We start from the raw sequence: 25,090 nt of genomic DNA, 5'->3' as shown, positions 1-25,090 counted from the left end.
CTGCTGACCCTTCAGCATATGCATCTGCAAGTTGGGGGTCATTATCAGCCTCAGAGTGTCTCTCACAGCCCATGGATGTGCTCAGAGGGTGCTAATTAGTGAGAGAAGGGCTGATTAGGTTAGAAATTAAGTGTTTATTTTCTCTTCTTTTGTGTGTATGTGTGTAAAAATAGTGGAGCCAGATGGAGTCTCAGGAATGATGGGAAAAGGCAGCCAGGAGTCAAAGGAGGGGAATGTATACCCCATCTCACCTCTCCTGCATGCACAGGGCCTTGGGTGGCCAGGCACTCTGCGTACTCACTGCATTTTTGTAGCACACATGCAGACATCACACATGCCCTGCTTGTCTTGTCCTCATCGGGACTGAGCTGGTCTTCTCCTCTCTGCACAATGTTCTGGGGAAGCTTTTCATGCTTGCAGAGCCTCTCATCTCCATCACCATGTCTTTTCCAGCTCAACCTTAACCTCTTTGTTTCCCTTCCCTTTTTCACTGCAATGTCCTTCAAGTCACTACCAGCAGCAGCCAACACAGTACGGGCATCACCACCTTTTCAGTGCCACCCCTTGTCGTGCCAGTATCTCAGACCCCATGTGCACTCTCACTATAGAGGTGTCCCACCTCACAGGGCCTTGCCCTGCCAGACTGAGGAGATTCAGTCTATATCTCCACCATGGACTGTGCCTCCCCATTGCCTCTCCATTTGTGATAATCCCAAAGCTGATTACGAGTCTGATTTCCAGGAACATCAAGGCCTCTGTGCTTGGGCAGCCAAACCCCATTCCCACCTTGACATCAGGCCATTTGTCCCCTGCACTCTGGCTAGTCTTAGCCTGGTATGGTGTGTGGGATAAGGAGGAGCAGATCATGATGTGACTGAATAGCAACTTTGTCTTGCTATAAGCAAGCTCTGAGGCTGTGAGGGGCAGCTGAAAAATCATGTCCTTCCTTCCACTTGACCCAAAGGAGATCTCTGGGGCCAGTATTTTGGATGAATTGGACATTAAGCCTTTCTCCAAAGGCCTCAGTTTAGGTTGAGAATACTCAGGTTGCAGCAGGCTGGAGAAGAGGGAGGGAAAGAGGTTGTACTTAACTCTGCTCTACAACTTGCTTTCTGGGATGGGAAATGTGCTGGCAGACTCGTAAGATGGTGGTGTCACAGCTGGGAGTTGGCATCTGCAGCAGGCCAGCTCGTGTGACCAGAGGGCTCACTCTGATGTTGGGAATGGAGGCCATCTCTCCCAACTGGTGACATGACTATTGAGACAGGACTGAGTTTGTTTTCTTGATCACCTTGGGGGTTAAGAGCTAGTCACTACGATGTGCTGGAGGAGTATTTCCTCGGCAGCCAGTGGGGAGTTTGTGACCCTTTAAGATCATGGGTAACTGGGATGTGTGGGCCTGATGGCAGAGGAGATTCTCTTGCTTACACAAGCTGGTGGGCCTCAGAATCTTATTTGCACTTGAGAGCCCTACTGGAAAAGGTGTGGAGCACAGGGGCTTTGTATCTGTGAAACAAAAAGTCCGGCTTCTTGTGACAGTGGGAGCTCCAGAGGTGTATGTGTGGTGGGAAGAGAGGACACGTGTTCGTGCTGGTGTTCCTCAGGCAGTGTGCTGTGAATATGACTGCACGTGTGACTGTTTTGCTGTTGCAGGAGAGGAGGGCGTATTTGGGTACAATTTGGGCCCCATTCCCTTCTCATCGCAACAGTGCTTTTTTACCATGTGGCTCCTGCAAACAGCCGAACAAACAAACAAACACATGGGAACCCAAACTCCCTGTTACCACCACGTTGCAGATGCAGCCTGGTTTGGCCTGTATTTCTCCTGTTGCCACAGCAACGGTAAGCCAGGGAGTAAATCAGAATATCCTCTCTGGTGCTCAACACCCCCATATGGCAAAATAATAGTGACAGCGCCAAAAGCCTGGTTTGTCTCCCCTACCTCTCATTCCCAGCTCCAGTTCAGCAGAGGCCCTCCAGAGACCTGTCATATGCCTGTCAGAGCCCCAAGGAGATCACAAGCTTCCTCCATAGGGAATGAAGGAACATCATCTTTGCTGTGACCAGCAATCACCCTTGTTCCCTGCTTGAGTTGCTGTGTCTCCCATGGCGGGTGTTTAGATCTGAATCAATGATGTTCAGTGTTTGTGGTCTCAGCTCAGCTGACTCTTAACAAGACGAGTCCCGTCAGATCTACCAGAGACCAAACAGCATCCAAACCAGACTTAGCAACCTGCTTCTTGCTTCAGCAAACTCTGCTTACAGCTGGGAGATACAGAGCCGTTAGAGAGGAGCAAAGCAATCAAAGCGCATTTAGGACCAAGACTCCTGTCCAGCTGAGCTCAGAAATATGCTCGCTGGGACAACTGCCAAAAGGGCTCCACCAGCTACGCTTTGTGTTGGCCTTGGGCACTTCCAAAGTCAGCGATGTGCTTAGGAGAGAGATCTGTCTGCCCAGAATGAAAAGTCCTTGGGAGGAGAGGAGGGACTGCTCTCCCTGGAGGTGGGGCAGTCGTTTGCATGGAGGGAAGAAGCCGGACTTGCATTTTCTACAGCAGCTCTTTCAATGCACATCCTAGCCTCGAGATTTCTAGGTGCTACTGAAGCCCTGGAGGAGGACCTGCATCCCCTTATCTGTCAGCAGGCGATTATAGTGTATCCATCACTTGTGCCTCCCCCAGCTCTGGCTGCAAACCTTCATTAGGAATCTCACTCTGTTCTTTGGCTGGATTTCCCCTGAGAATCCGATTTTAAGGCTCCCCAGTGATCCTAATGTGTAAATACAGCGTGCTTCAGCATGGCGGTGTGATTGCCCGAGTGGATTTGAGCTGTTAACTCTTCAGCAGCTGAAGATCCTCCCCACGTGTCCCTGTTGTGACAGCTGCCTTGTTTCGCAGGGAGATGGTTGGTAGGAGCCCAGCCTGGCTCGAGGTGTGCTTACAGATCAGTGTGGGTGGATGGACCCACAGGCCTCCTCATGTTTCTGTGGCGAGGAGGAGAGCAGGCAGAAGCAGCCCAAAGAAAAGGCAAAAAGGGCTATTTGATGATTAAATGCTAGAGTACAGCGGCAGTGTAAAAATACACATATATCACAAGCCTTAATTAACACAAGCGAAGGGAAAAGGGGGAAAAAAAGCCACTTTTTAAAGGTTTCACAGAGACTATAAACTGGCAGCGGAGGAAAAAAATGTAATGCATGCAAATTAATGGCATAAATTTAGGGTTACTTAACTTCACAAATGTTAACAAGCTCATAAAAAAAAAAAGTTATTCTTTCCCAGTTTCCTGTCGCTGTTTGTTTAATTCTCTCTCTCATTTTTTTTTCTGTTGAGAAGATTATGCTTTCAGTATATTCCTCCTAAATTAATTCTGCTTCTCTCTCTTCATTCTCCCTCCCTCCTTCGTCTCTGTCTCTTTCTCTGTGCCTGCCTCTGTCTGTTTGCCTTCCTTTCCTGGCTATCTATCATATTCTTAATGTCCTCATCATCATAGTATCTAGTCTTGGATACAATACCATCTCATTTCTCTCTGTCTTTTCTTCCCTGGCTCACCCCGCTCCCACCTCACCCTTCGTCCACCCAGCTCTCAGCTCTCAGCCTTCTCCCCTCTTCTCTCTTTTTTTTTTTTTTTTTTTCTTTGTAGCAGTCAGTATAACTCCTGCCTGGTAATGCTATACACAACAGTGCCAATTTCCAAACATGCATTGTTCCCTGCCACTGGCAGACAAAGAAGGGAAAAAGCAAATTAAGTGGTCTCCAGCTGAACTGCTCGTTTATCAGGCATTCGAATGGCTGTGTGCTGCTGCACACTGTATAGCTGGAGGCAGAGGTAAGAGTGTGTGGGCAGGCTGCGTTGGTGAGCCACAGTCCCACTTTGAAACAGCTGTCACAGTCCCCCCTACACCGTCCCCTTTATTCCAGACTCTGGCTCCCTACAACGGTGCATAATAAAGGGCATGGTAGCTCCTTGCTGAGCCCAGGAAGTCATGAGCCCCTGAGGTCATGGTGTCTCTGCTTCCTGCGTGTTTCTTGCTTTGCTTACAGATAAAACTAAGTTTAGAAAACTCAGGCAATTGCCAGTTTAGCTCTGCCAAAACTCATTTCTCTGGAAAGAGGACATGTGCCTTTTGTTCTGCTTCTTTCAAAGCCACAAGGACACCCCAAGTTGCACTATTTGTGTCGTAACTTGTCCTGTCCGTGATGCTACGGCGTTCTGTTCTTAGGCTCTTGTTCTCATTGCTTAAAGGAAGAATGGTTAAAAAAAAAAAAATCTCATTTTGACTTATGGACCAGACTGAGTCATAGGAAGACATCATTAAAAAAAAAAGAGGGGGTGGATATCATCATTTTTGGCCACAAGCCATCCCTGGAGCTTTCAAAGTAGCCTGTAAATATTACTGCCAGCTCTGTTTCAGTATCAGAGTCAGCAGTCCTGACCAATAGTTTTTCTCCTCAATGGCCCAATTCGGTATTTCAGAATACTGGAGAACAGAGGGAGAAGTCAGTGTTTTATTCAACAGAACAATCTTTGGAAAAGAGAGGTGAAATTACAAGCTGGAGTCCCTGGGCAGCAGTGAAAATAAGAAAATCCAAACAAGCAAAGGGAAAAAAAGGAAAAGTCTAAATTTCTCAAAGCGAGAGAAAGGATGTTGGTGGGTGGGTAACACAGAGACTAGGAAGAGGAAGCACAGAAGGAGAATCTGTTGTGTTTGGAAGATGTGGGAACCATCAACACAGATGTTGCAGAAGAGAGCAATTGAGAAGCTGACTGGGACTTGCATAGGTTTACAGTTGGGTGCGTGTTTAAGTATGTTGCTAAATGGAGACCTGAATGAGTGAGAACAAGAAATAATCATGCGGGAGTCCCCGTGCAGTATCAGTCTCTGGCCAGATTGACATCACAGGCTTTCCCACTAACTTAAATTGCTGCTTTTCCTGGGTAGGAAATGAGTCAGGGTGACTACAGAGTTTAGGGTTTGGCCTATGCAGATTAAGAGTAGTAAGGAATAAATAAAATATGGCATATGCAAGGGTGACTAAGGACTTGAAAAGAAGCAAAGAACAGTGCGGGGGAAGGAATAAGGGCTACCGTGAGGAATGAGGAGGGACTGCCAGATGAATTATGTGCTAGGACTACCTGATGAAGTCTCTGGAGGGGGGTTTAGGGGGCTGCAGCATCGGTCCCTGGTCATGGAGTTGACATTACCTGGGTTAGTGAGTAAGACATTTAAGTGCCCCTATTAGCTGAGAGATGCTCCTTTTTTCTGTCATTTTATCTTGGAAACAGTCTGGAGCAAAGTTAGTTTCTCACTGATCATATCTACAGCACCTAGGAAACCAGAGGCCCAATATCAATTGCAGCCTCCATGTGCTTTACTACCAACAGCACTGAAAGAAGCAGAGCAGCGAATAGGTTGGAAAAAAAGATTGAAATCCAGACCGGGCAAGAACAAAGGAAAGGGTGGGGTGCTTTTTAAATTAAGTTGTCCCCTATTTTTGATTGCTTCATAGCTTGATTTAGCTTTGGCCTACGTAATTAAAATGGAGATGACAAGGTACCAGCAGAGACAATTATTTTGTTGGGTTATGTGCATGGATCATCTGTTTGTTGCACGGCTGCTGTAGGAATTGCAACACCACCAATAGATGTACATTGTAGAGAGAGGGAACGAATAAACGTGTTTCAAAGAACAAGGAGAATTCTAAATGTCAGCAAAGGGGTATATGACTCACTCATTGGGAAAATACTATTATTGGATATCTAAGTAGGACTGTACAAAGCACTTAGGGGAGTGATGCTACTAGAAAAAAGGAGAATTAATAAGCGAAGGTAACATTTGTATAAGTGACAGTGAATGAATGAGATGTGCTAAGTGCCACGAGCCAACACATGGCCTGAAGTGAAAGCAAAGGGAGAATGCAGGGTGAGGGTGGTGAAGGATGAAAAAAGAGAGATCATGGACAAAGAGGAGGAGCATTACTGGAGACTGCTGAAATACAATGGAACGGATGAGTGTTTGTTAAAAGACTCTACTTGGCTTTTGGCAGAATAATGGTGACAAAGTATTTCTGTTCTACTGAGTCGGGATTAAGGAAATAAATGAGGTGGAACTTCATGTGAAGAGAGGAAATGGCTGTGCTGAGGAGGCAGGAGGAGGCCCAGGACTCAGCTGGAGCTAGCCTCTGCAGAGGTGGGTTAAGCTACGATGGATGAGTGGTGTGGAGGAATACTGCCTGTTCTTTCAAGGGGAAAAAAGCAGTGGTTAATTGTAACAGACAGCGTTGTATAGATTACAGACATGGGTGAAACGAACAGTGCAGGATCAAGGCATTTTGCATTAGTTCAAGACAGACATAGAGAATAATCGACTAATGCTACTGGTACATCTGATGACAAAGTTGCAGAGTTCTTGAGTCCAGAACGTGTTTAACTTGAAACCTTTCAGTTGCCACATCCAGCGCACCATCCTGACAGACCCATTCCACATGTCTGGCTGGTCATCCTCACAGCCTGAAACGCTGTATGCTAGCACATCTGCCCAAGCAGAGGCCGAGGAGTCCAGCCACTGGATTGGTGAATGGACCAGTCCAGTTGGCAGCAGCCGCCAGGGGATCTCCAGTCCTGGAGGAGATTTCCAGAGCCTTTAGTTTGGGTCCAGCTGGGAGCAGCACCAGTCCTTATTTTGGTTTTGAAACCCCAAATTTCCAGAAAGATGCTTTTTTGGCTGGCTTGGGTTGATTGAGTCGGTAGAGAGACAGATGTAGGTGGTTAATGGGGAGAGGGGGTGGTAAGTGGCAGAGCTATTGCCTTAGCGAGAGGGAAGGATGCCGTGTAAGTACTGCCAGTCCCCATTCAGTGAGCAAGTGGTGAGTCAGGGGCAGATACTGAGTCAGCAAGAAGGCGGATGGGTAGGTGGGTGGGTAGAGCACCCTGGCTAGCTCAGTACCGACCGCTCAGCCACACCACTGCACTCAGATCCTCGCGGGAAAGTTGCAAGCAGTGGTTCAGGCTACTGCATCCCTTGTTTCTTCCCTGCCCATGAAATTCCCCGGGGCTGCCTTTCCGAGCCAGCGGGGCTTCAGAGAGGGCCTCTCACCGTGGCCTCTTATGGGCCAAAGCAAAGCACATTTTTTCCTGACATGTTTATGATCCTACTTGCAAACACTTCCTGTCTATGAGGGTTGGTAGTAAAAGAAGAGGAATGAAAACAGCTGATGAAGGTGGAGAGAGCCCTTCAGCCTGTCTCACCCCAAAGATATCACTCTTGCAGTCAGGGAGGTGGTGAAAGGTAGGAGGGGGGAGAGAGAAAAGAAAAAAAGAAAAAAAGAAATGAGGTAGAAACGAGAGTGTGAGAGAGAAAATATTTGAGAGATGAAATGAAATTACCATACGGCAGGATCCTGTTATTCAACCTAATTTTCAAAGGACTGCAGCTGTCGCACTGAGATAATCTGTTAATTATAACAGTCATTGTGTTTTGGCAATGGAAGAAAAAAACAGGCTCTAAACAAGGCAAGGTAGTGTGGAAAAGAGAGGGGAGGCACGGCTGTGTCAAAATGCATGTCAGATGTTAGCTTGAAATATAGGTGGGCGAGCTGGCCGGGAGGAGGGTCCCTCCCCAGCAGGGCTGAGCTGTGCCACTGCCTGGGGGTGGAGGATGGGGGGAAGGTGGAAGCATCCGTGTGGAAACGTAACGTCCTGTCCAGTGTGGGGCTGCTCGTCTTGCTGAATCCAGGCATTCATTGACCAGAAGAAGAGCTCTGAGGGGCTGAAGTGTCCCCATTAGCCCATGCTGCCACAGCATTTCACTCTTGGGTCATCTGAAACAGCTTCTCCCTCTCCCCCCACATCTTTCCTCTGCTTCTGCCCAACGACAGATAAGGACTGCATCTGCCATATTTGAACCACCAGCTTCTGCTTCTGGTTGACTCTCCATTTGCGGGAAACCTGAGCACAGGGGCTGCCCCATCTTTTGGCACCTTGCAGACTAATGACTTGGTGTAATGGCTGGGAAGGCCGTGCAAGGGCAGCCCCTTCCTCTTACTGGAGTGGTGGCTTGACCTCTGGAGTTTTCTTGCTGGAGTTGTATTGAAGTGATTGCTTGTCCTACTTGGAGAGAGGTCTCACTGCCAGTGAGGGAACCTCTCTCAGATGGCGGACCAAGGGAAGATTGGCTGGAAGCTGAGAGCACGTTGAAGGATGCTGTGCCCCACGGGAATCTGTAGGCCTGAAGGTATTCTCCACAGGATGACTGGCTGCCAGCGCACCTTGTGAAGTGATTGCTGTCCTCAGCCAGCCCAGGCCCTATGTGATTCCTTTGGCTCCCAGTCTCCCCAGCAAGAGACAGTAGTGAGCTGTAATGCCAGGACTAAGCCCCTCCAAGCCAATTCCCTGGCCCACCTGCAGGGCAGCGTGTTTGGGGGTGGTCCAAACTGGCTCCGCTGGGTTGCTGGGGACCTGTTTAACATCCAGAAATACTGGAGGTATGCTTGGTTTGTGAGTGAGGGCATCTCTCCAATAGCTTGTGGACCTGTCATTCATGGCCAGCTTGGGGAAAGCCAGGAGCTGCTGTTGTATGAATTAGGGCAGCAAGGCCAGCACAGGACAGCAGAGGCATCACAGTGACCCTCACGGAGGTCTTTGTAGTGACACCACATACAGCCCAAGGATTTCTCCTGGCCTCATGCAAGACATTCTCTCCTCTCCTGCAGCAATGCCCCCCACACATACAGAGCCAGCGCTTCACCATGCTCCCTGCAGCGGCTCCCTCCCATGCACCCAGAGCCCCCACTCCTGTCCTGTTACCTGTAGCAGCTCACAAGCACTCTCATGCAGAGGTGCTGCTCCTGTCCTCTTCCCCCTGACAGCTTGCAGAGAGCAGAGGTCACTCCCTGTCCCCTTCAGCAACTGCCTCCCACACGCAGACGCGCAGAGCCAGCCCTCACACCCTGCTCCCTGCGGTGATTCATGTCGGGGAACACGCACAGAAGCAGTGCTCCCACCCCTTTTCCTACAGCCCTTCTCCCGCACACACACTTGCACAACCATGGTCGTCTCCCATGATCCACGCACGCCCACACGCAGCCCGCGCTCCCAGCCTGTTCCCTATGGCACCTCGCACGCAGCCAACACTCCCACCCCTGTCTCCGCTCTCCCCGCTTCATGCCAACACACATGCACACACGCACACACTCACAGCCAGTGCTTTGGTTCCCCATGGCAATTCCTTCCCCTGGGAGGCAGAGCTCATTCTCTGCTTTGCAGAGTGATTAACCCACATACGCACCCAGCCCGCATGTCCACCCAATCACCTATAGCAACTCCTCTGCCTACGCTCCCCCTCCGCCTTGCACCCCCAGAGCCGGCACTACCACCCCTTTCTCTGCAGGGACTCCTGCCTGTGCACACCCATATACATTCCCTGCGCAGAGCCTGTCTTGCTGTTGCGTTCCCTATGGCAGGTCCCTACGGACAGTCACACAGAGCCCACGCTCCCTCCCCATTGCCAGCAGGAATTGTTTCTGAGCCTTTCCACTGCCGCATGTCTGGGCTCATGGGATGACACCAAGGGGAGTGATGTTTCCCAGGCCCCCCTCTCCCCTGGAGGGAGAGCGATGAAGATGGCTTTATTGTTGCTACTATTTTTTATCAAACCTGTAAACTCTTGACATCCTCTTCTACCTGCAGAAGGCTGTTTCCCAAGCCTTGCCCCATGCACACACTCTTGTGGGTTGCTGCTGCGGGCTGTCCGGGTGGAGCTGGCTTGATGCAAATCCCTCTTAATCTTCAATAATCATATTAATATAAAAGGTAACCATTTCACTTTGGAAAACAAAGGTGGCTTTCTGGCCTGCCAGGAAACCACTGGCATATGAAAGACCTTTATGCCAGTATTTATCACTCTAAAATAAGATTTAAGCTTCTAAAGCTCTCTCTTTTCTTTCATGCTTCTGAGCTGCTTCGTTTTTCTCCCCTGAGCTTTCCCATTCTCTCTTGCTTGCTGCCTAACAAATTAGGCATCTAATCGCTGTTGGGGAGGTGTGATGGGAGAGCAGGGGTTTTATATACAGCATCGTATTGTTTTTTTTCGTGGTAAGTCTTTAAGCTGTTTGGCCCAGCAAAGGTTTGGAGCCAATGGCTGTGCAATTGCTCGAGCCTGGGTGCACATGTATGGCAGATGGTAACTTCAGGTAACTTGCTGTGCCCCGAACTGGCCAAAGCGCAGAATCTGCAGAGCAGCACGTCCTTGGGGCAGTCCTACAGTCTGCATTTCAGCCCTCTGCCCTTCCTCCGTGCAGGGCCTCATCGTCGCTGGTTGGAATTTGCGAGCATCCTTGCAGCAGTGTTGTGCGAGAAGCAGCTGAGATCTTGTGTGGTTTTGTGGGCTTCCTCGCCGCAGTGTCCTGGTGGGATCCTAGTGCTTTGAGCTTCCTCATGTCAGGGACAGCTGGAGTTTTGGAGCTACGAGCTTCCTCCTCACTCATGTCTGGGCCAGCCCAGCTTTTAAAGGGATTATTTTTCTCCCAGCAGGCACTGTGGATCTGTATATGGTGAAATGAACCTGCCCAGAGTTGAACCAAGAGATTTCTCTTGCAGCAGCACTCTGCCAAAACTCACAGAGCCTCTAACATTGAGTGGCCACCCTTCAGCAGGACCCATTGATATCAGTTCAGCCCCCATAAGGGATGAAGTCTTTGTCTGGTCAGTGATGTGAAAACACCTTTTGTTGCATGAGTTTCTACAGTGGCTCTACAGTTTTTTTTTTTTTTTTCTTTTTATGTTTCTGCTTAAGCCAGCTCCTCTGTCTTCTAGATTTTTGAAACTGCAGGGCCAATTTCAAACAAATGTAATGTTGGGATGGATCTCAGAGATGCTGAGATCTTACATGTTTCATGAAAATAGGGGGATAAATTAGAGAAGGGAAAAAGCGGGAGCAAAACCTTCACAGACCCCCATTAAAGGAAAGAGTGCTGTGTGAGCTCAATCCTTGGTGGACATCAGAGAAGCTGCAGTAGAAGACATTATGTCTCTCTTTCTCTCTCACACGCATGCACACAAATGTCTTTCATGTCACAAATCCACAGGTCAACAGGCTTCCTGCTCCCTCTTCTCTTGGTCACAAACTTCTCAGGGCTTCTGAAACACCTCTGGGCACAGCCACAGGTTCTTTGCTGCATGACTTGATGGTAACTCCTGCAATAAATGGGAGCATCCTTGGAAGCAGGGAGACTGAGATGGGAGTAAGAGTGTAAGTGCCACACTCGTGCCGTGAGCTTCTTCCACGGCACTGTCCTTTCACTATAGGCAGGGGCAAAAGTAAGGACCAACTCTGGGTGCTGAGTTGAAGCAGCTGCAGTGGCACCAACAGACCAGTGTGTTTTACAGAAACTATCCAGCAGGTGTGGAGTCCCTTCAAGTGAGGCACTGACTCCAGTACCAAGGGCCTCTGGGAAAGGCAGCTCCCCTTTTTTGGAAAGTGGTGAGAGAAATCTTGGAAGGACCTTGAAGCCGAGACGGGGAGGCAGAGACCCTTGGAGATGGTGTTTGTGGTCTGAGGCCTGCCAGGACCAGGCAGCGCACTGAGCCGGCAAGAGCGCTGATGCCCAGCTGCAGCACAAAGCGTAAGAAAGCAGCAGGAGCTTTGGCCTGGTTTCGGGGAGTCCCCAGAGGAGCCAAGAGTCTTTGGCAGGCTTTTGATGCACTCATTTCTAATGGGAGGCTCTTAGCGCTGTTTAAGCAATGGCAGAATTAAGTGCTGGCTTTTCCATTGCGCTGGGCCCCAGGAGGACAAGGTGGACAAGGTCAGGATTTCGGGCCCAAATTGCCACTACATGTGGCTTTTCTGGTTGCCTTTTCACACCATGCCCCCTAGACCTTGGATCCTCTCTCAGTTGTGGTCCTTCCACTGCCTCAGCCCCTAGCTTGTCTCTGTCCCTCATACCATGCCTGTCCATACTTTCAGCAGTCGTATTTTAACCTGCCCTCATACCTGGCCATCTAACTCGTGACCATACTCTTGTGTCTCCCCCCTGTGCCACCTTGATAGCTGAGCCAAGGTGTTGTCTGTGACTATCAGGACATCCAGCTCCTGACTCAGAACTGGGGCTCTCCTCCCTCCGTTCTTCCCTCTTGATCTCTCCTCTGAATGGGAGAACCATCCCTGTGGCCTTCTGCTCTTCTCCAAACACTCTGGTGCAAGGAAATGCCAATAACATGGGGGCATCCATTAGTAGGGAATAAACCAGAGGAAAATCCTTGGGAGCTCAGAGCTGATGGGTTGACTTTGTGCAGCCAAGGAGGGTACAGCCATTCATGGGCACAATGCCACTACTGTTCCTTGATGCTCTCACATACATAAGGCTGGCCAAGAGCCAAGGTCACGTTGTAAGAGCCATCTTGGATTACACTGAAGAGTTTTGGAACCCTACAGCCAGGTGGGTCCAGCACATGGGGGTGGTGACCTTACACCTACTGTAAAAAACAGATCCCGCGTCCTGACTTCTCCCCTCGCCTGTAACCACAGCCTCGCTCTAAACCAGGTTCTCCATAAGTCATATCTCCCTCAGCTCTCCTCTGGGCTTGAGTTGCTTACCCCTGCCCTTCCTGCCCACCCTCCATCCCTGTGCCTTCTTGATGTGTCGCCTGAGAAGCAAGGGAGGGAAACAGCCAACTTCACTGTCAGCACCTTTTGGGCCAGCAGAAAGGACAGAGTGTTGCTTCCTCGTGTTATTGGACTCCAGTGCTGTCTGATTTATGTTCTTTTGGTTCTGGACATTTGAGGGAGGGCATGGTGCTGACCCCCATCCCTGGCAGCCCCTTACCTGTGAATGCCAGTGTCAGGGAGCACTGAGGGCCAGCTGCTCCCTAAAGGGCAGGACAAGGCTGCAGTGGAGCTGGAGACCAGCACTCCTGTGATGTTGGGACTGATGGCACTGGGCTGAGTGAAATAAGGTCCTGGGCCACGGGCAGGCCCCACATTGGGCTGGGCAGGGCTAATTAAGACTGCCCTCAGGGCCCTTACAACCAGTGCGATAGCAGGAAGACAGGATCTGTTGAAGGAGGAATAACAGAGTCTGTGTATTTCTTGTACACAGACACCTTGGCGTCCCAATGGGACCAATAAGTCTGTCTTGAAGAACGGTTTGTCTGTTCCTTCAGTCTTTGGTTGAGGCAAGGTTGCATAGCCAAGGTGGGAGGTGGACAGAAGCCAGGTCTTCCCTGTGTGGTCTCCTTGTTTTTGACACATAGCAAAGATAAACACCACCTTCACTTCCATCCTCCCCCTAACCCAGCCATCTCTTTCCTTTCCAGGCTGCTAGGACATCTCCCCTTCCAAGCCTTCTCTGTGCTACCTGAGCACAGCTCCCTGAGTGGGACTGGGGTGGCTTTCAGCAGTTGCTGGGGCTGCTGCAGAGGAACATGGTCCTGGCCCCAGAGTTTTTGCTTGTGTACCATGAACAAGCTACAGCAGTCAGTGATGACTTCAACACAGTATTTGTGTGCAAAGCAAAGAAGCATTAGAGCGGAAGGTAAAGGGACAGAGATGGTGTGGGGAATTGGCTGTATCTGCATGGAGCCACCTCTGGAAGAGGTGGGAGAAGGCAGGGGACTGGCGCTGAGGAATATCAGAGGCCTGTGGGTCCCAACCTGTGGAGAGCCAGATGTGGTTCCTATGTTGTGCATCTGGGACGGCAGTGTCAGGAAATTATTTCTCACTGGATTATAAGGCTGAGAAACAAAGCAACAGACTGTAAAAACCTCTGCCTTCTGCTTCAGTGCTGGCTGATGCAAAGATAAGGCAGCAGCTGGCGGCCATCATATGACAGCCATAAATGACATGAGTTTGGCGGCCTCAGACGATGAGCTGTGGAGCACAGAGGCTTTCTCTCTGCCTTTTCCATTGGTCTAGCTCTTCTCCCCCTCCCCTTCTCCATCTTGGCTTTACTTTTTGGATTATTGAATATTTAAGTGTTTCTCTGTGACACTATCTCTGATCCTTTAATCCAGCTGGCCTGGTAATTCCACAGACCCAAATCAGCTCAGATTTCTCCACAGACGTAAGCCTTGTTCCTCAAGGGTTTACTCCTCCTCCGTTTATCTTCCTTCATTTTATTTCTGCCCCTTGTGTCTCTGATAGAAATTGGTTCATCTTTTGCAGCACAAGCTTCAGCAGTCTCTTTAGTGAGCAGCCTCCCCCCAAAATAAAAGGGGTAACAGGGGATCTTTATTTTTAATTAACTAAGAATCTTTTTCTCTGTTTTTTATTGTTTTATTTCTCCTCAAAATTAAAAAAAAAAAAAAGAATGCAGTGCCCACATATTTTCTCTGCTATATGAAATTATTTCATTTGTGCTACCTGAGGACACCCCTACCAGGCTCCTGTCTCAGCACAGGGGGAGAAGGGTTGAAGCTGTAGCCAGAGGGAAGGGTGCTTCAGGCTGCCCTCCCCGGTCAAGACCAGGAGCTTCCTCAGAGCCCAGAAATACACTGAAGCAAACATCATTTTGCCCCTGATTCCTGCAAGGTGTCCTTCCCTACAAAGGGGCAGTGTTCATAGCCCCCAAGGAGAAGTGGCAAAGTAGAAAGGGGGAGGCTGTGCACCTCTCATTGGTGGGGGTTAGGTGGGTGGTGTCCACCAGCTCCGGACTGCTGGCATCACTGGGTGAGAGACTGGAGGCTGGTATTTGACACAGTGCCTACAGCCTGCCACCCCCCAGTATGCTCAAGCTGGGCTGGCTCACCTCAACAGCTTTGTCCCTGCACCAAGAGACAGGAACAATTTTTAGAGCACAAGTGGTTACACGTGGCTTGAATTATTTATCCATCTTGCATCAAGGAAGGAAACAAACAGAAAGTGCTGGGTTTTTTTAGGGGGGGAAGGCTTGTCTGCATTTTCCCTGCTTCATGCGTTCTGTGTACATCATTTTCAGGCAGCTGAAAATCCGTGGCTTTGGCTGTGCTTGTGACTCGCCTTTGTTTACACTAGGAGTTTTGAGCTGCCCGTAAGAACAGCCTTATGTTTCCCACCCTCCCTCCGCTTCACCTTCTACCCCCACACTGCTGCCTTCCCCCAGGTCCCTGGCTGTGATCATGTTACTTAAGGGAGCCTAGGTACACTTCTGCATACCCCTGATATGAGATCGTAGGTCGTGAGGGTTCCCTTCTCAGAGGCTTATCAGCATGGCAGGCAGTACCACTCCTCTCTTGCTTGCACCCTCCATAATGCTGTCTCTTCCCCATCTCCCTCTTCTGATGAAACCTTGCTGTCTATACTCTTATCTCAAAGACCCCTCCAACTGATGCTTCTTCTTGTCTCCTGTGTGCTTTTTTTTCCCAGATTCCAGTGACAGATGGATGTCTCTCATGTGCACTTGCTCTTTCCCTCTCTGTATTTTTGTTTTCGACATGTTTGATCTGAAGCTCTGAAGCTTCTCAGAGGGAACCCGGGAAAGAAGGAAAAGAAGGAGGAGGATCCGAGGGAGCGTGAGCGACAGAGGAGGCAGCCCTGCCTTGTTCTTCCAAATCACACCGTGGAGGGGGGGGGAAAGACTAGAGGGGGGGAGGACTTGGTTTTGTTTTGGGGTGGGTTTGGTGTGGGTGGGGGGTGGGTGGAAGGGAGAAAGGTGGAAAACATGAGCGAGTCACTCATGAGCATCAAAGAAGATTTGTTATCCTCAGTCTGAAATTTTGTTTAGAAAAAAAGCACAAGGTAATTCTCTTCCAGACCAATCATCCATGGTCATAGCTTTTGGGTGTGCTGGAAGCACATTGCATGTGTTCCCCCTGCTCCGTGCTCCTGGCTTGACCCAGAGGGCAAGAAGAAATAATGGTGACGACACTCAGTAGGACTGGGGTGCTCATACCCTTCCATTGCTAAACCCCAGTTACTGCCCCTGTCTCTTCCCACTGCCCCTTGTTTTTCTTTTGCTGTAGTCCTAAGATTTGGGATTGTTTTTTGTTGCTTTTTCTTCTGTCCTGATGAGGGCACCACTGCAGACCATGATGTGCCTGGGGTTGTGGGCAGCTGCCCTGCTCTGCTTGTTTTCCCCTGGCACCGTTCAAGGTGACTGCTGGCTGATTGAGGGGGACAAAGGTTATGTGTGGCTGGCCATCTGCAGCCAGAACCAGCCCCCGTATGAGACCATCCCCCAACATATCAACAGCACGGTGCACGACTTGCGTCTGAACGAGAATAAGCTCAAAGTGGTGCTGTACTCCTCCCTCAACCGCTTCGGCAACCTAACTGACTTGAACCTGACCAAGAATGAGATCTCCTATATTGAGGATGGGGCTTTCATGGGCCAGTCAAACCTCCAGGTCTTACAGCTGGGCTACAACAAACTCACCAACCTGACAGAAGGCATGTTGCGGGGCATGGCCCGTCTCCAGTTCCTCTTTGTGCAGCACAACCTAATTGAGCTGGTCACCCCTACTGCCTTCTCTGAGTGCCCCAGCTTGATTAGCATTGACCTGTCATCTAACCGTCTCAGTCGCCTGGAGGGGAACACTTTCACCAGCTTGAGCAATCTGATGGTATGTGAGCTGGCTGGCAACCCCTTCAACTGTGACTGTAGTCTCTACAGCTTTCTTAACTGGCTGGCGCTCTTCAACAATGTCACCAAGAACTATGACCGGCTCCAGTGTGAGACTCCACGGGAGTTTGCTGGGTACCCACTCCTGGTACCTCGGCCTCACCACAATCGTAATGCCATCACCATCTTCCAGTCCATGTGCAGAGGTGGCACCATCCCCTCCCTCTCCAGGGTCAACCCCACCCCTTATACGCCTGACTCCCAGCGAGACCTGGATGAGGGCTCAGCCATCAGCCCTGGGGACTTCCTCTCAGTCAAGCCTCCAGCCTCCTCCACCACTGACTCCTCCTTCAGTCCCAGCATCAAGCTCCACGATGTCACCATCACCTCAGCCATCCTGATGGTAACCATCCCCATGCCCTACAGTAAGATGTATGTGCTAGTCCAATACAACAACAGCTACGTTTCTGATATAGCAACACTGAAGAGCAAGAAGGAATATGTCACTGTCAACAAGTTGAAGGCCCACACTGATTATACTTTCTGTGTGGCCTCCATCCGCAACAACAGGCGCTACAACCACACTTGCCTGACCTTTGCAACCCGGAGCAAAGGCAGGGAGGACCCTATTTCCAGTACTTCCACCACCACGCACTATATCATGACCACCCTGGGCTGCCTCTTTGGGATGGTCATTGTCCTGGGGGTGGTGTACTACTGCCTGCGGAAGCGGAGGATGCAGGAGGAGAAACAGAAGTCCCTCAATGTCAAAAAGACCATTCTGGAAATGCGTTATGGATCAGATATTGATACCAGTACCATGGTCCATCCTTCCCAGAAGCTGGGTGAGCCACCAGTCATCCCAGTCTCACGGATGTCCTCCATCCCTTCCATGATTGGGGAGAAGTTGCCCCCGTCAAAGTCAATGGATGCTGGGATGGAGACTCCTAAAGTCACCACTAAAGGCAACTACATTGAGGTGCGGACTGGTGGTGGGGATGGGCTGGAGCGAACTCAGCGGGATGAGGACCTGAGGGAGCTTGACAATGGGCAAGGCTCAGCTGCTGAGATCTCTACTATAGCCAAGGAGGTAGACAAGGTCAACCAGATCATCAACAACTGCATTGATGCCCTCAAGCTGGACACAGCCTCCTTCCTGGGTGGTGGGACAGGTGTTGACTCAGACATGGCATTTGAGTGCCAGTCCATCCCAGCTAGTTCCTCGGGTGGGCTAGAGCGGCCCAGTTTTCTTTCCCCACCCTACAAGGAAACCTCCCACCACCCTTTGCAGCGCCAGCTCAGTGCTGATGCTGCCGTGGCCAGAAAGACCTGCAGTGTCTCCTCTAGTGGCTCCATCAAGAGCGCCAAGGTCTTCAGCTTGGATGTGCCTGACCACCCACCACTCAGCAAGTCTGACTCCAAATACATTGAGAAGGGCAGCCCACTCAACAGCCCTTTGGATCGTCTTCCCTTGGTGTCTCCGGGCGCCATCCACCACTTGGAGGTCAAGCCTTCTTACCATTGCAGTGAGCACCGTCACTCCTTCCCAGCCCTGTACTATGAGGAAAGTGCTGACACCTTGAGCCAGCGGGTGTCATTCCTCAAGCCACTCTCCCGCTCCAAGCGAGACTCTACGTACTCCCAGCTCTCCCCCAGACACTACTTCTCGGGCTACTCCTCCAGCCCTGAGTACTCATCAGAGAGCACCCACAAGATCTGGGAGCGATTCCGGCCTTACAAGAAGCACCACAGGGAGGAGGTTTACATGGCGGCTGGGCATGCCCTGAGGAAGAAAGTTCAGTTTGCCAAGGACGAGGATCTGCATGACATTCTGGATTACTGGAAAGGAGTCTCTGCTCAGCAGAAGCTGTGACTCTCCCTCTCTCTTTCCAAGGAAACAATACAAAACAAGACCCCCCCCAACAACCAGAAAAAAATGCCACTTGACTGTGAAAAATAAACCAACAACAAAATACTCCCGACAAATACAAAACTGACAAAATCGTTTCTTAAAGTTTACAACAACAACAGAAAACTCTCACACACACAGACACATGCAGACACACGCAGACACACACGCCGAATTGTCTCTACTATGTTACGGGGACCATTGTTCTGCCTGCAGATGATTGGGAGGAGCATCCTGCTCTGACACTGTGGTAACAGCACTGGAATGTGGGTGGGTGGGAATGGCCTGGGAGGGGGTGGCAGCGGTGGCAGGGGAAGGGCAGGGATGGACACTCATTGGGCATGAAACTCAGCTGTGAACCATTGCTCTTTCTGTTCCTCTTGAGGGCTGATTTTTCTTTTTGGTGGGAGGGGAGGATTTTGGTTTAGAAAAATTTCTCTGCCTACCTGATACACCTGCTTTTCCAAATCTTCCATTAGTATTTTGTCCTGATTTCTTTTGGCAGTCGAGGCTTATCTGTCTCTCCAGTCCCCTTCCAAGATAGGTGGGATCTTTTGGATGAAGCTCTATCGCTTCTTTTCCTTTTCACTACCATTCTCTGTTAGGGCTCCCTATGCATGCACTTTCTGTCTAGATACTTCACAAACCTCCATCCTCCTCAGAGGAAGGAGAGGAGGTACAAAGCATGGAGGGAGGTAGGACCTGTCACACAACAGGCTCTGTGCCCATGCTGCTTTTCCTCCTTCCCTGCTCCTGCCATGTTGCTGCTGATCAACACCAGCAATTCTGGAGTGATGGACATTCTCCAGGCCTGTTCAGAGCCAGTTTTCTGCCAGTTGATGGGGGCATATGAATATGCTCTTTGGCATGGCAAGCCAGATCCTCAAGGAGTGGTGGAGGAAAAGGCAGGAACGTCCAGTCTCAGAGATGTAAAGGGTTCCCATCTCCTCACGAGCGTCACAGGGCAGAGGTCCTCCCCACCATACACACCAATGCTCAGGCTGCCCTTGTGCAGTAGATTTGGCATTCTCTGTTCACGCCTCCCTTACTATGAGGAAGGGAGCTGAGGAGGACCTAAACAGAACACGTTCTACACAAAACTTCTGCAGCTCTTCCCAACTGATTTGCACCATGGGATGTGGGGTGGGGGGGTGTGCATGAGAAGAACATCAGCTGTCCTCCTCACTTGCAGGTGGATGTGAAGAATAGGATTTCAGTGCTCGCCTCACTGAGTTGGCAGAAAAGCCACCAAACGGCTTCTCCTTCAATAGGCCATGGACACTCTGGCATGGATAGGAGACAGCCTAGGGTGAAGGCAGGAGCACAGGAAACAGAAGAGATGTGAGAATGGGGCCTGGGAGTAGCCCAAGAGGGACAGGTCCAAGAGAAGCTCCCTTTGCATGTGCAGCCACACTGTGTGTTCTGGAATAGAAGAGGATACCAGCCTCTGGATGGCAGTGTTCCTTTGCATACTTAGAGGCCCTCAAGAGAATCAGAGCAACTTGTCACCTCCTAAATCCTCCACCTCCTCACAGTTAACTGTGACAAATTTTTCTTAGGGATCCCATAATGTCTTGGCAAAAGACCAGTTTCACTTGCTAGATCCCAGCCTCTGTTCCTTGGATAGAAGATCTGCCACATAATTGGGAATGAGCCTACTGCCCTCTCCACTTCATCACATTTCTGAGCAACAAAGCACAATCCTGGCACCATCTCCCCCAAAGTTTTCTTGCCAGGCAGGAGTGCTGACTGCTGAGTACATCTTTATGCAGCACAGTGGGCCTCCTCTCTGTGAGCTGCACACCCCAATTCTTGACAATGTTTCACCTCTGTCAGGATGAAGGTGAGGGCCTTTGTTCTGCTGGCCTTTCCTACGGGGCTATTTCCTTTTTGAGGCAGTCCTCAGAAGCCTCAATGTTTGTAGGGACCCTGGGAGAAGAATGAGGGTGTAGGAGCTTCTGTGGGAGGGATTTATATTGCCTGCAGAGAACCTGTCAGTTCTCTGTCAGGTAGTAGCACTGCCAGCTGTGAGAGTTGGTTTCTATCCCACAGGTGACACGACTTCGTGTTCTGTAAGTGATGAGCAACAGTAGGCAGAGCCTGGTGTACAAAAACTAGAGGGGGGATCCCCAAGGTCAAAACCTGTGAAGATCCATGGGGTTCCTTCCTTGTAGGGGTGCTGATGGTGACAATCCTAAGCCAGGTCCGGATCCCATTGCCTCAGCCTCTTTCACTGTCAGCCTGCTTCCCCACTGTCAAAGCGTCATTTTGCCTTGAGTCCGGAGGTATTCCCGGGATCAACTCCACACTGTAAGAGCCAGTCCAACCCAGAGGAAGGCGTGTGTGTGTGTGTGTGTGTGTGTGTGCGTGCAGGAGGATGAAAGGAAGTCACAACACTGCTGCCACATGTCCCTCCATGTTGGGACAATGCAGCCAGTCAAGACAGGTAGATGCTGTGAGAGGTGCTTAGGCACAGCAGAGACCTCTCCACATACGACGTGGAGCAGGCCCAGTGGTCTTGCAGCGTGGCAACCATCCAAGCAGGAAAGGCTAATGGCCAGGGCACAGAACTGGGCAGGAAAAGGGGGATGACAGGCACAGGGAGATGGAGTCCTGTTCCTCTCTCCACCTCTTCTCTCCTTGTGCTTCTCTGCTGTATGGTCTTGTAATCAGTTCTGCTCAGCCTGTACTTTTGCAGGGAGCATTAACCTGTAATGGTTTCTGCGCCCTTCCCTCCATCACCCTAATGAGGCAGCAAAGAAAGGTCAGGGATACAGCTATCATCAGGCCCTTCTTTTGCCTGTGGTGGGGATAAGGCTGGGTAGGAGGGGCTAGCCATTTCTCTCCCAGCTGTAGCCCCCCCACTCCAAACCAGTGGGTGAAGTTTGCACAAGATGGACTGTTCTGTGGGAGGAAGAGGGCAAGGAAGGGGAACAGTGTCCCACCTTCCTTCCTCCTCTCTTCTTCCTTGTCCTGCTCCCTCCCCAGGGACAAGGGCTCGCAAAGTAATGCCAGCCCTGTTGGAGGAAAGCAGATTTAATGTTCTATTTGCATGACGATTTTACTGTATTTTTCTGAGCAAACACCTGTTGTGTATGTGCCAGTTTGTTGGAATTTAACCTCCTCCCTCAAAGTCTCTCCAGTCCTTGTCCCTGTTTTTCCTGCTGCTTTCATTCACCCCTGATGTGATTTTATGAGAGACTCCTACCAGTATGGGAGGGAACACACCCCAAAGAGAACACAACCCAATCAGCCCCCTAAAAAACATTCCTTCTTCTTTCCAGTGTCCTTCTCCCCTTGCCCTAGGTGTGATCTCTCAGCTGTTCTTCAGGGTTGTGTGTGAGAAGGGGGATGTGTTATATACCAAAGGCCTGCTCTTTCTAGTGGTCATCATTTCTCCTAATTATTTAGAAACAGGAGTGAGACTCATCAAGATAGGTCTCATAAGAGAAATGGTTGCTACCATCCCCATGCCCTGGTTGCTCTTTCCCCAAATCTACAAGCAAGGCTATTCTTGGGGGGGCAAGGAGTGCTTCAGCTGCAGGGAAACCTCTGGTACAGTGAAAGACTGATGTGGAGCGCGTTGCAATCCCTAGAAGACCTCCTACCACCTTCCTCTCATTGATTGCAGGGAGCTCTGGATTAGGTGTGTCCTATCCCTTCTCTCCCCTGGATGGCCCTGGCAGAGGGCAGGGCATTATGAAACCTTTAAAGCCTCTGTGGTGGGAAAAAGCGTGGAGAGACTGCCTGAAGATCCTAAGCCCCTTATGGCTTGGCTTTGGCAAAAGTCCCTCACCCTGCCTTCTCCCAGGACAAAGTGGATCCATGGGACAGAACGAGAACCAGCCCCTTTCACAATTTATTTCTGGGTTGGTGACTCTTGGCAGGGAAAACAGGGGTTTAGTTCACCTTACTGGAAAGCTTGGAGGGTGAGGAATGAGGTTGGGTGCTGACCTGCCCTCTTTCTCCAGGAACAGGCTCGGTAGGAGCCTGTGCTTGGTTTCCGCACCCAGTAGAGTGAAGACGAGACCCTAGACATGCTGTTCCCATGGGGCTGAGCTCTTCCCATTCCTGACGGTGCTGCCCCAGCTTATGCTGCGATGCCACATTCCCCTCTCCCCCTCCCCACTCTTCCATGCTGAATAAATCCCTCCCGAGGCAGGTGTGAAATATTCATGACTGACAAATGAAGATTTATGTCGGGCTGAGGAGGCCTCTGTGTGTTTGCAATGCTAATCAGCCTGCCTTCCTGAAGGAGGCTCTGCCAGGCAGGCTTGGGGGAAGGAGGGGGAGATATGCAGGAGGGAAGGGGGAAAAGCAGCTGAGGAAGGGAGAGGAGATGCAGACACAGCAGGGCTGAGGAAGGTATGGTGGGAACAAGGGAACAAGGAGTCAAGGAGGAGACAGGTAGAGGGAGATGGAGAGGGTGGAGAAGAAGGACAGGCTGGAAAGACCAGGGGAAGAGATGGCCACACTGAAAAGAATGTGATGGTAAAGGGAGAAAGGGATCAGTGAGAGAAAGGGCTGAGTGCAGGGGTGGAGGGTCTCTGAGAGGAGGTGGGGAGTAAGTCAGAAATGCCTGAAGAAAAAAGCTGGGCTGACTTCATGCTGAGCTGTGGCCCCTCTCTGTAGGGCAGAGCTCAGCGCTACAGGGTGGGCAGTTGCCAAATGGGCAGGAGCTGGACCCAGGGCTCCGAAACCAAATTTGCCAAGCTTGTTGCTGACCGGAAAGCTCAGCTGCGTCTGGAAGGACACACAGCCTCTGGGAGCCAGGAGAACACCCCTTCCACCACCACCACCTCCTTCAGCACAAGCTGCATGCAAGAAGAGCCTCATGGAGCGGCGTCCTCTTGCTGGAGGCAGCCTGCTGCTGTCCCACCATCCAAGCAGGAGGGAGCATCTTCAGGGCGGCTTGGTGTGGGATGGACACGGAGTGCCACCCTCTGCTGGGCTAAGGGGGTCTCTTGTATGGCTGGTGGAGTCTGTCCCACCTCAGCTGCCCCCTGCCCACCCTCACTGAGGCAGGTGGTTTCGGGTCTTTCCCCCAAGAAGGGGCAGAGGGGAGCATCTGTTGCCACCCCCCTACACATGCACGCACTCCTGCACCCCGTCCCTCCAGCCACTTTGGCCTTGTACTGTGAGGGGCGTTCTCGGTCTGCCTCCCCTTGACTTCTCCTGCCGTGAGCCATGGGGAGACATCTCTACACCGCGCCACGTGCAGTCCCACCAGGGCTGCTCTCCGCAGGGCTGCCCCAACCGCCCCCTGTCCCTGGTTGGAGAGAGGGCAATCTCTGCCTGGCTTCTCCTTCTCCCACTGCGTGGGCAGCTCCATTCCTCCTTGCCCTGCTGGGAGGCAAATCTCCCCTTCTCGCCCTTACGGTCCCCCCTCCGTCTGCCCCATCTTCACGTGTTTGGCTTAGCCTTTGCCTCCCCCATAACTACCACCGCCACTGTGAGGCCTTGCTCTTGGGTGGCCTGCCTCCGCTGCCTGCTCTCCACCTTCCCCGGGTGGAAGAAGAAGAGGCTGGCCAGGTCAGGCCAGACCCTCCAGGGCTGACACGGCTGGTCCATCCACAAGCCCAGCACCTGGGGCGAGGGGGTGGGAAGGGGTGGGCAGCTGCCGGGCACGGAGACGGGGGTATCAGTCCTTGAATGTAAGGAAGGGCCTGGGAGGCAGCGGCTGGGACTGGGTCCTTGTGGCCTCTTTGGTGTTCCTCCTTCTGTAACACCCCTGTGACCCCCCCCGGTTGTGTATGGACAAATTTGAGTTGCAGTTACGTTCTTTTCTTTTCTTCTTTTTTTTTCTTTCCCTTCCTTTTCTTCTTCTAGATTTTTATTTCTTTCTCTTTCTTTTCTTTCTTTCTTTTTTCTCTCTTTTCTTTTCCTGTTTTAAAACTGAATGGCACGAAATAGTTTTTCCTCAACTCGGAGATTCCTGTATGGAGAAAATCAATTTCTATATTTGCAATAAATTTCTTATTTAAAAAAAAAAACAACAAAAAAACCCAAAAAACAACAAACAAAAAATATGAAAAGCTGCTTCTGAGTCCATTTGTCCCAGCCTTGTCTTGTAGAGGAGGGGGGATGGGACGGGAGGGAACAGGGTATGGGAGAAACTGAGGGAGCTGGGCTGGGGTGTGGGAGAAGGATTCTGGATTCTCCCAGGCACCCGGTGATCATCTGCTCCCCCCAAACACACTGCTTCTCCGCCCTTGGATATCGCCTTGTTTGGACACGTCCTCCTTTTTACTGAGTCCTCAGTTCTGCCATGACACAGTCAGCACCCAGTTCTTATCTGGTGCACTCATACAGCACTGCCTGGGTGCAGGACAGTGCTTCCTCGCCCATCATTTACCCAACAAATTCTCAGCTGGTGGTGAGAGGCATCCTTAGCCCGAGCTCCAGAGCTGTCTGGAGGAAGGCAGTCCGAGCCCAGTGATTTGGCCATGGGTAATGACTGAGCAATCTGTAGCCTAATCCACCAGCAGATATCCTGATCTCAGCTCTTCCTAAGCATCAATATTTAAAGTCAAGAATACAGCCAGCAAATCCGTGGCTATTGGTGCATTTATACACATAATTAGGCCAATTTGTGCATGGTGACATAGCAGCCATTCCCTTGCATGTCTTGTCTCTTCTCCACCTCCTG

At 50.8% G+C, this 25,090-nt stretch overlaps 1 protein-coding gene and 1 long non-coding RNA gene across 2 annotated transcripts in view; both read left to right on the top strand.

The window, feature by feature from the left end:
• LOC142362336 (uncharacterized) overlaps nt 1-15,530 on the top strand; it is a 50,492-nt gene extending 34,962 nt beyond the window's left edge. The window contains exon 3 of the long non-coding RNA XR_012764960.1: nt 15,338-15,530. This is a non-coding gene — a long non-coding RNA (uncharacterized LOC142362336). The remainder of the gene's footprint in view (nt 1-15,337) is intronic.
• Nucleotides 15,531-15,629: 99 nt separating this feature from the next.
• ELFN2 (extracellular leucine rich repeat and fibronectin type III domain containing 2) lies at nt 15,630-24,449 on the top strand. The gene is made up of 2 exons (XM_075429108.1): nt 15,630-18,691; nt 23,074-24,449. Exon 1 carries the CDS (start codon nt 15,979-15,981, stop codon nt 18,403-18,405), a length of 2,427 nt encoding a protein of 808 aa, XP_075285223.1. The 5' UTR covers nt 15,630-15,978; the 3' UTR covers nt 18,406-18,691; nt 23,074-24,449.
• Nucleotides 24,450-25,090: the final 641 nt, after the last annotated feature.

This window comes from Opisthocomus hoazin, chromosome 8 (genome assembly GCF_030867145.1).
Source record: "Opisthocomus hoazin isolate bOpiHoa1 chromosome 8, bOpiHoa1.hap1, whole genome shotgun sequence".
NCBI classification, from domain to species: domain Eukaryota; kingdom Metazoa; phylum Chordata; class Aves; order Opisthocomiformes; family Opisthocomidae; genus Opisthocomus; species Opisthocomus hoazin.
This window is presented reverse-complemented; position numbering and strand designations above follow the sequence as displayed.

Coding starts and splice junctions, on each gene's coding strand:
- ELFN2 (XM_075429108.1), top strand. CDS start 15,979: ATGAGGGCACCACTGCAGACCATGATGTGCCTGGGGTTGTGGGCAGCT.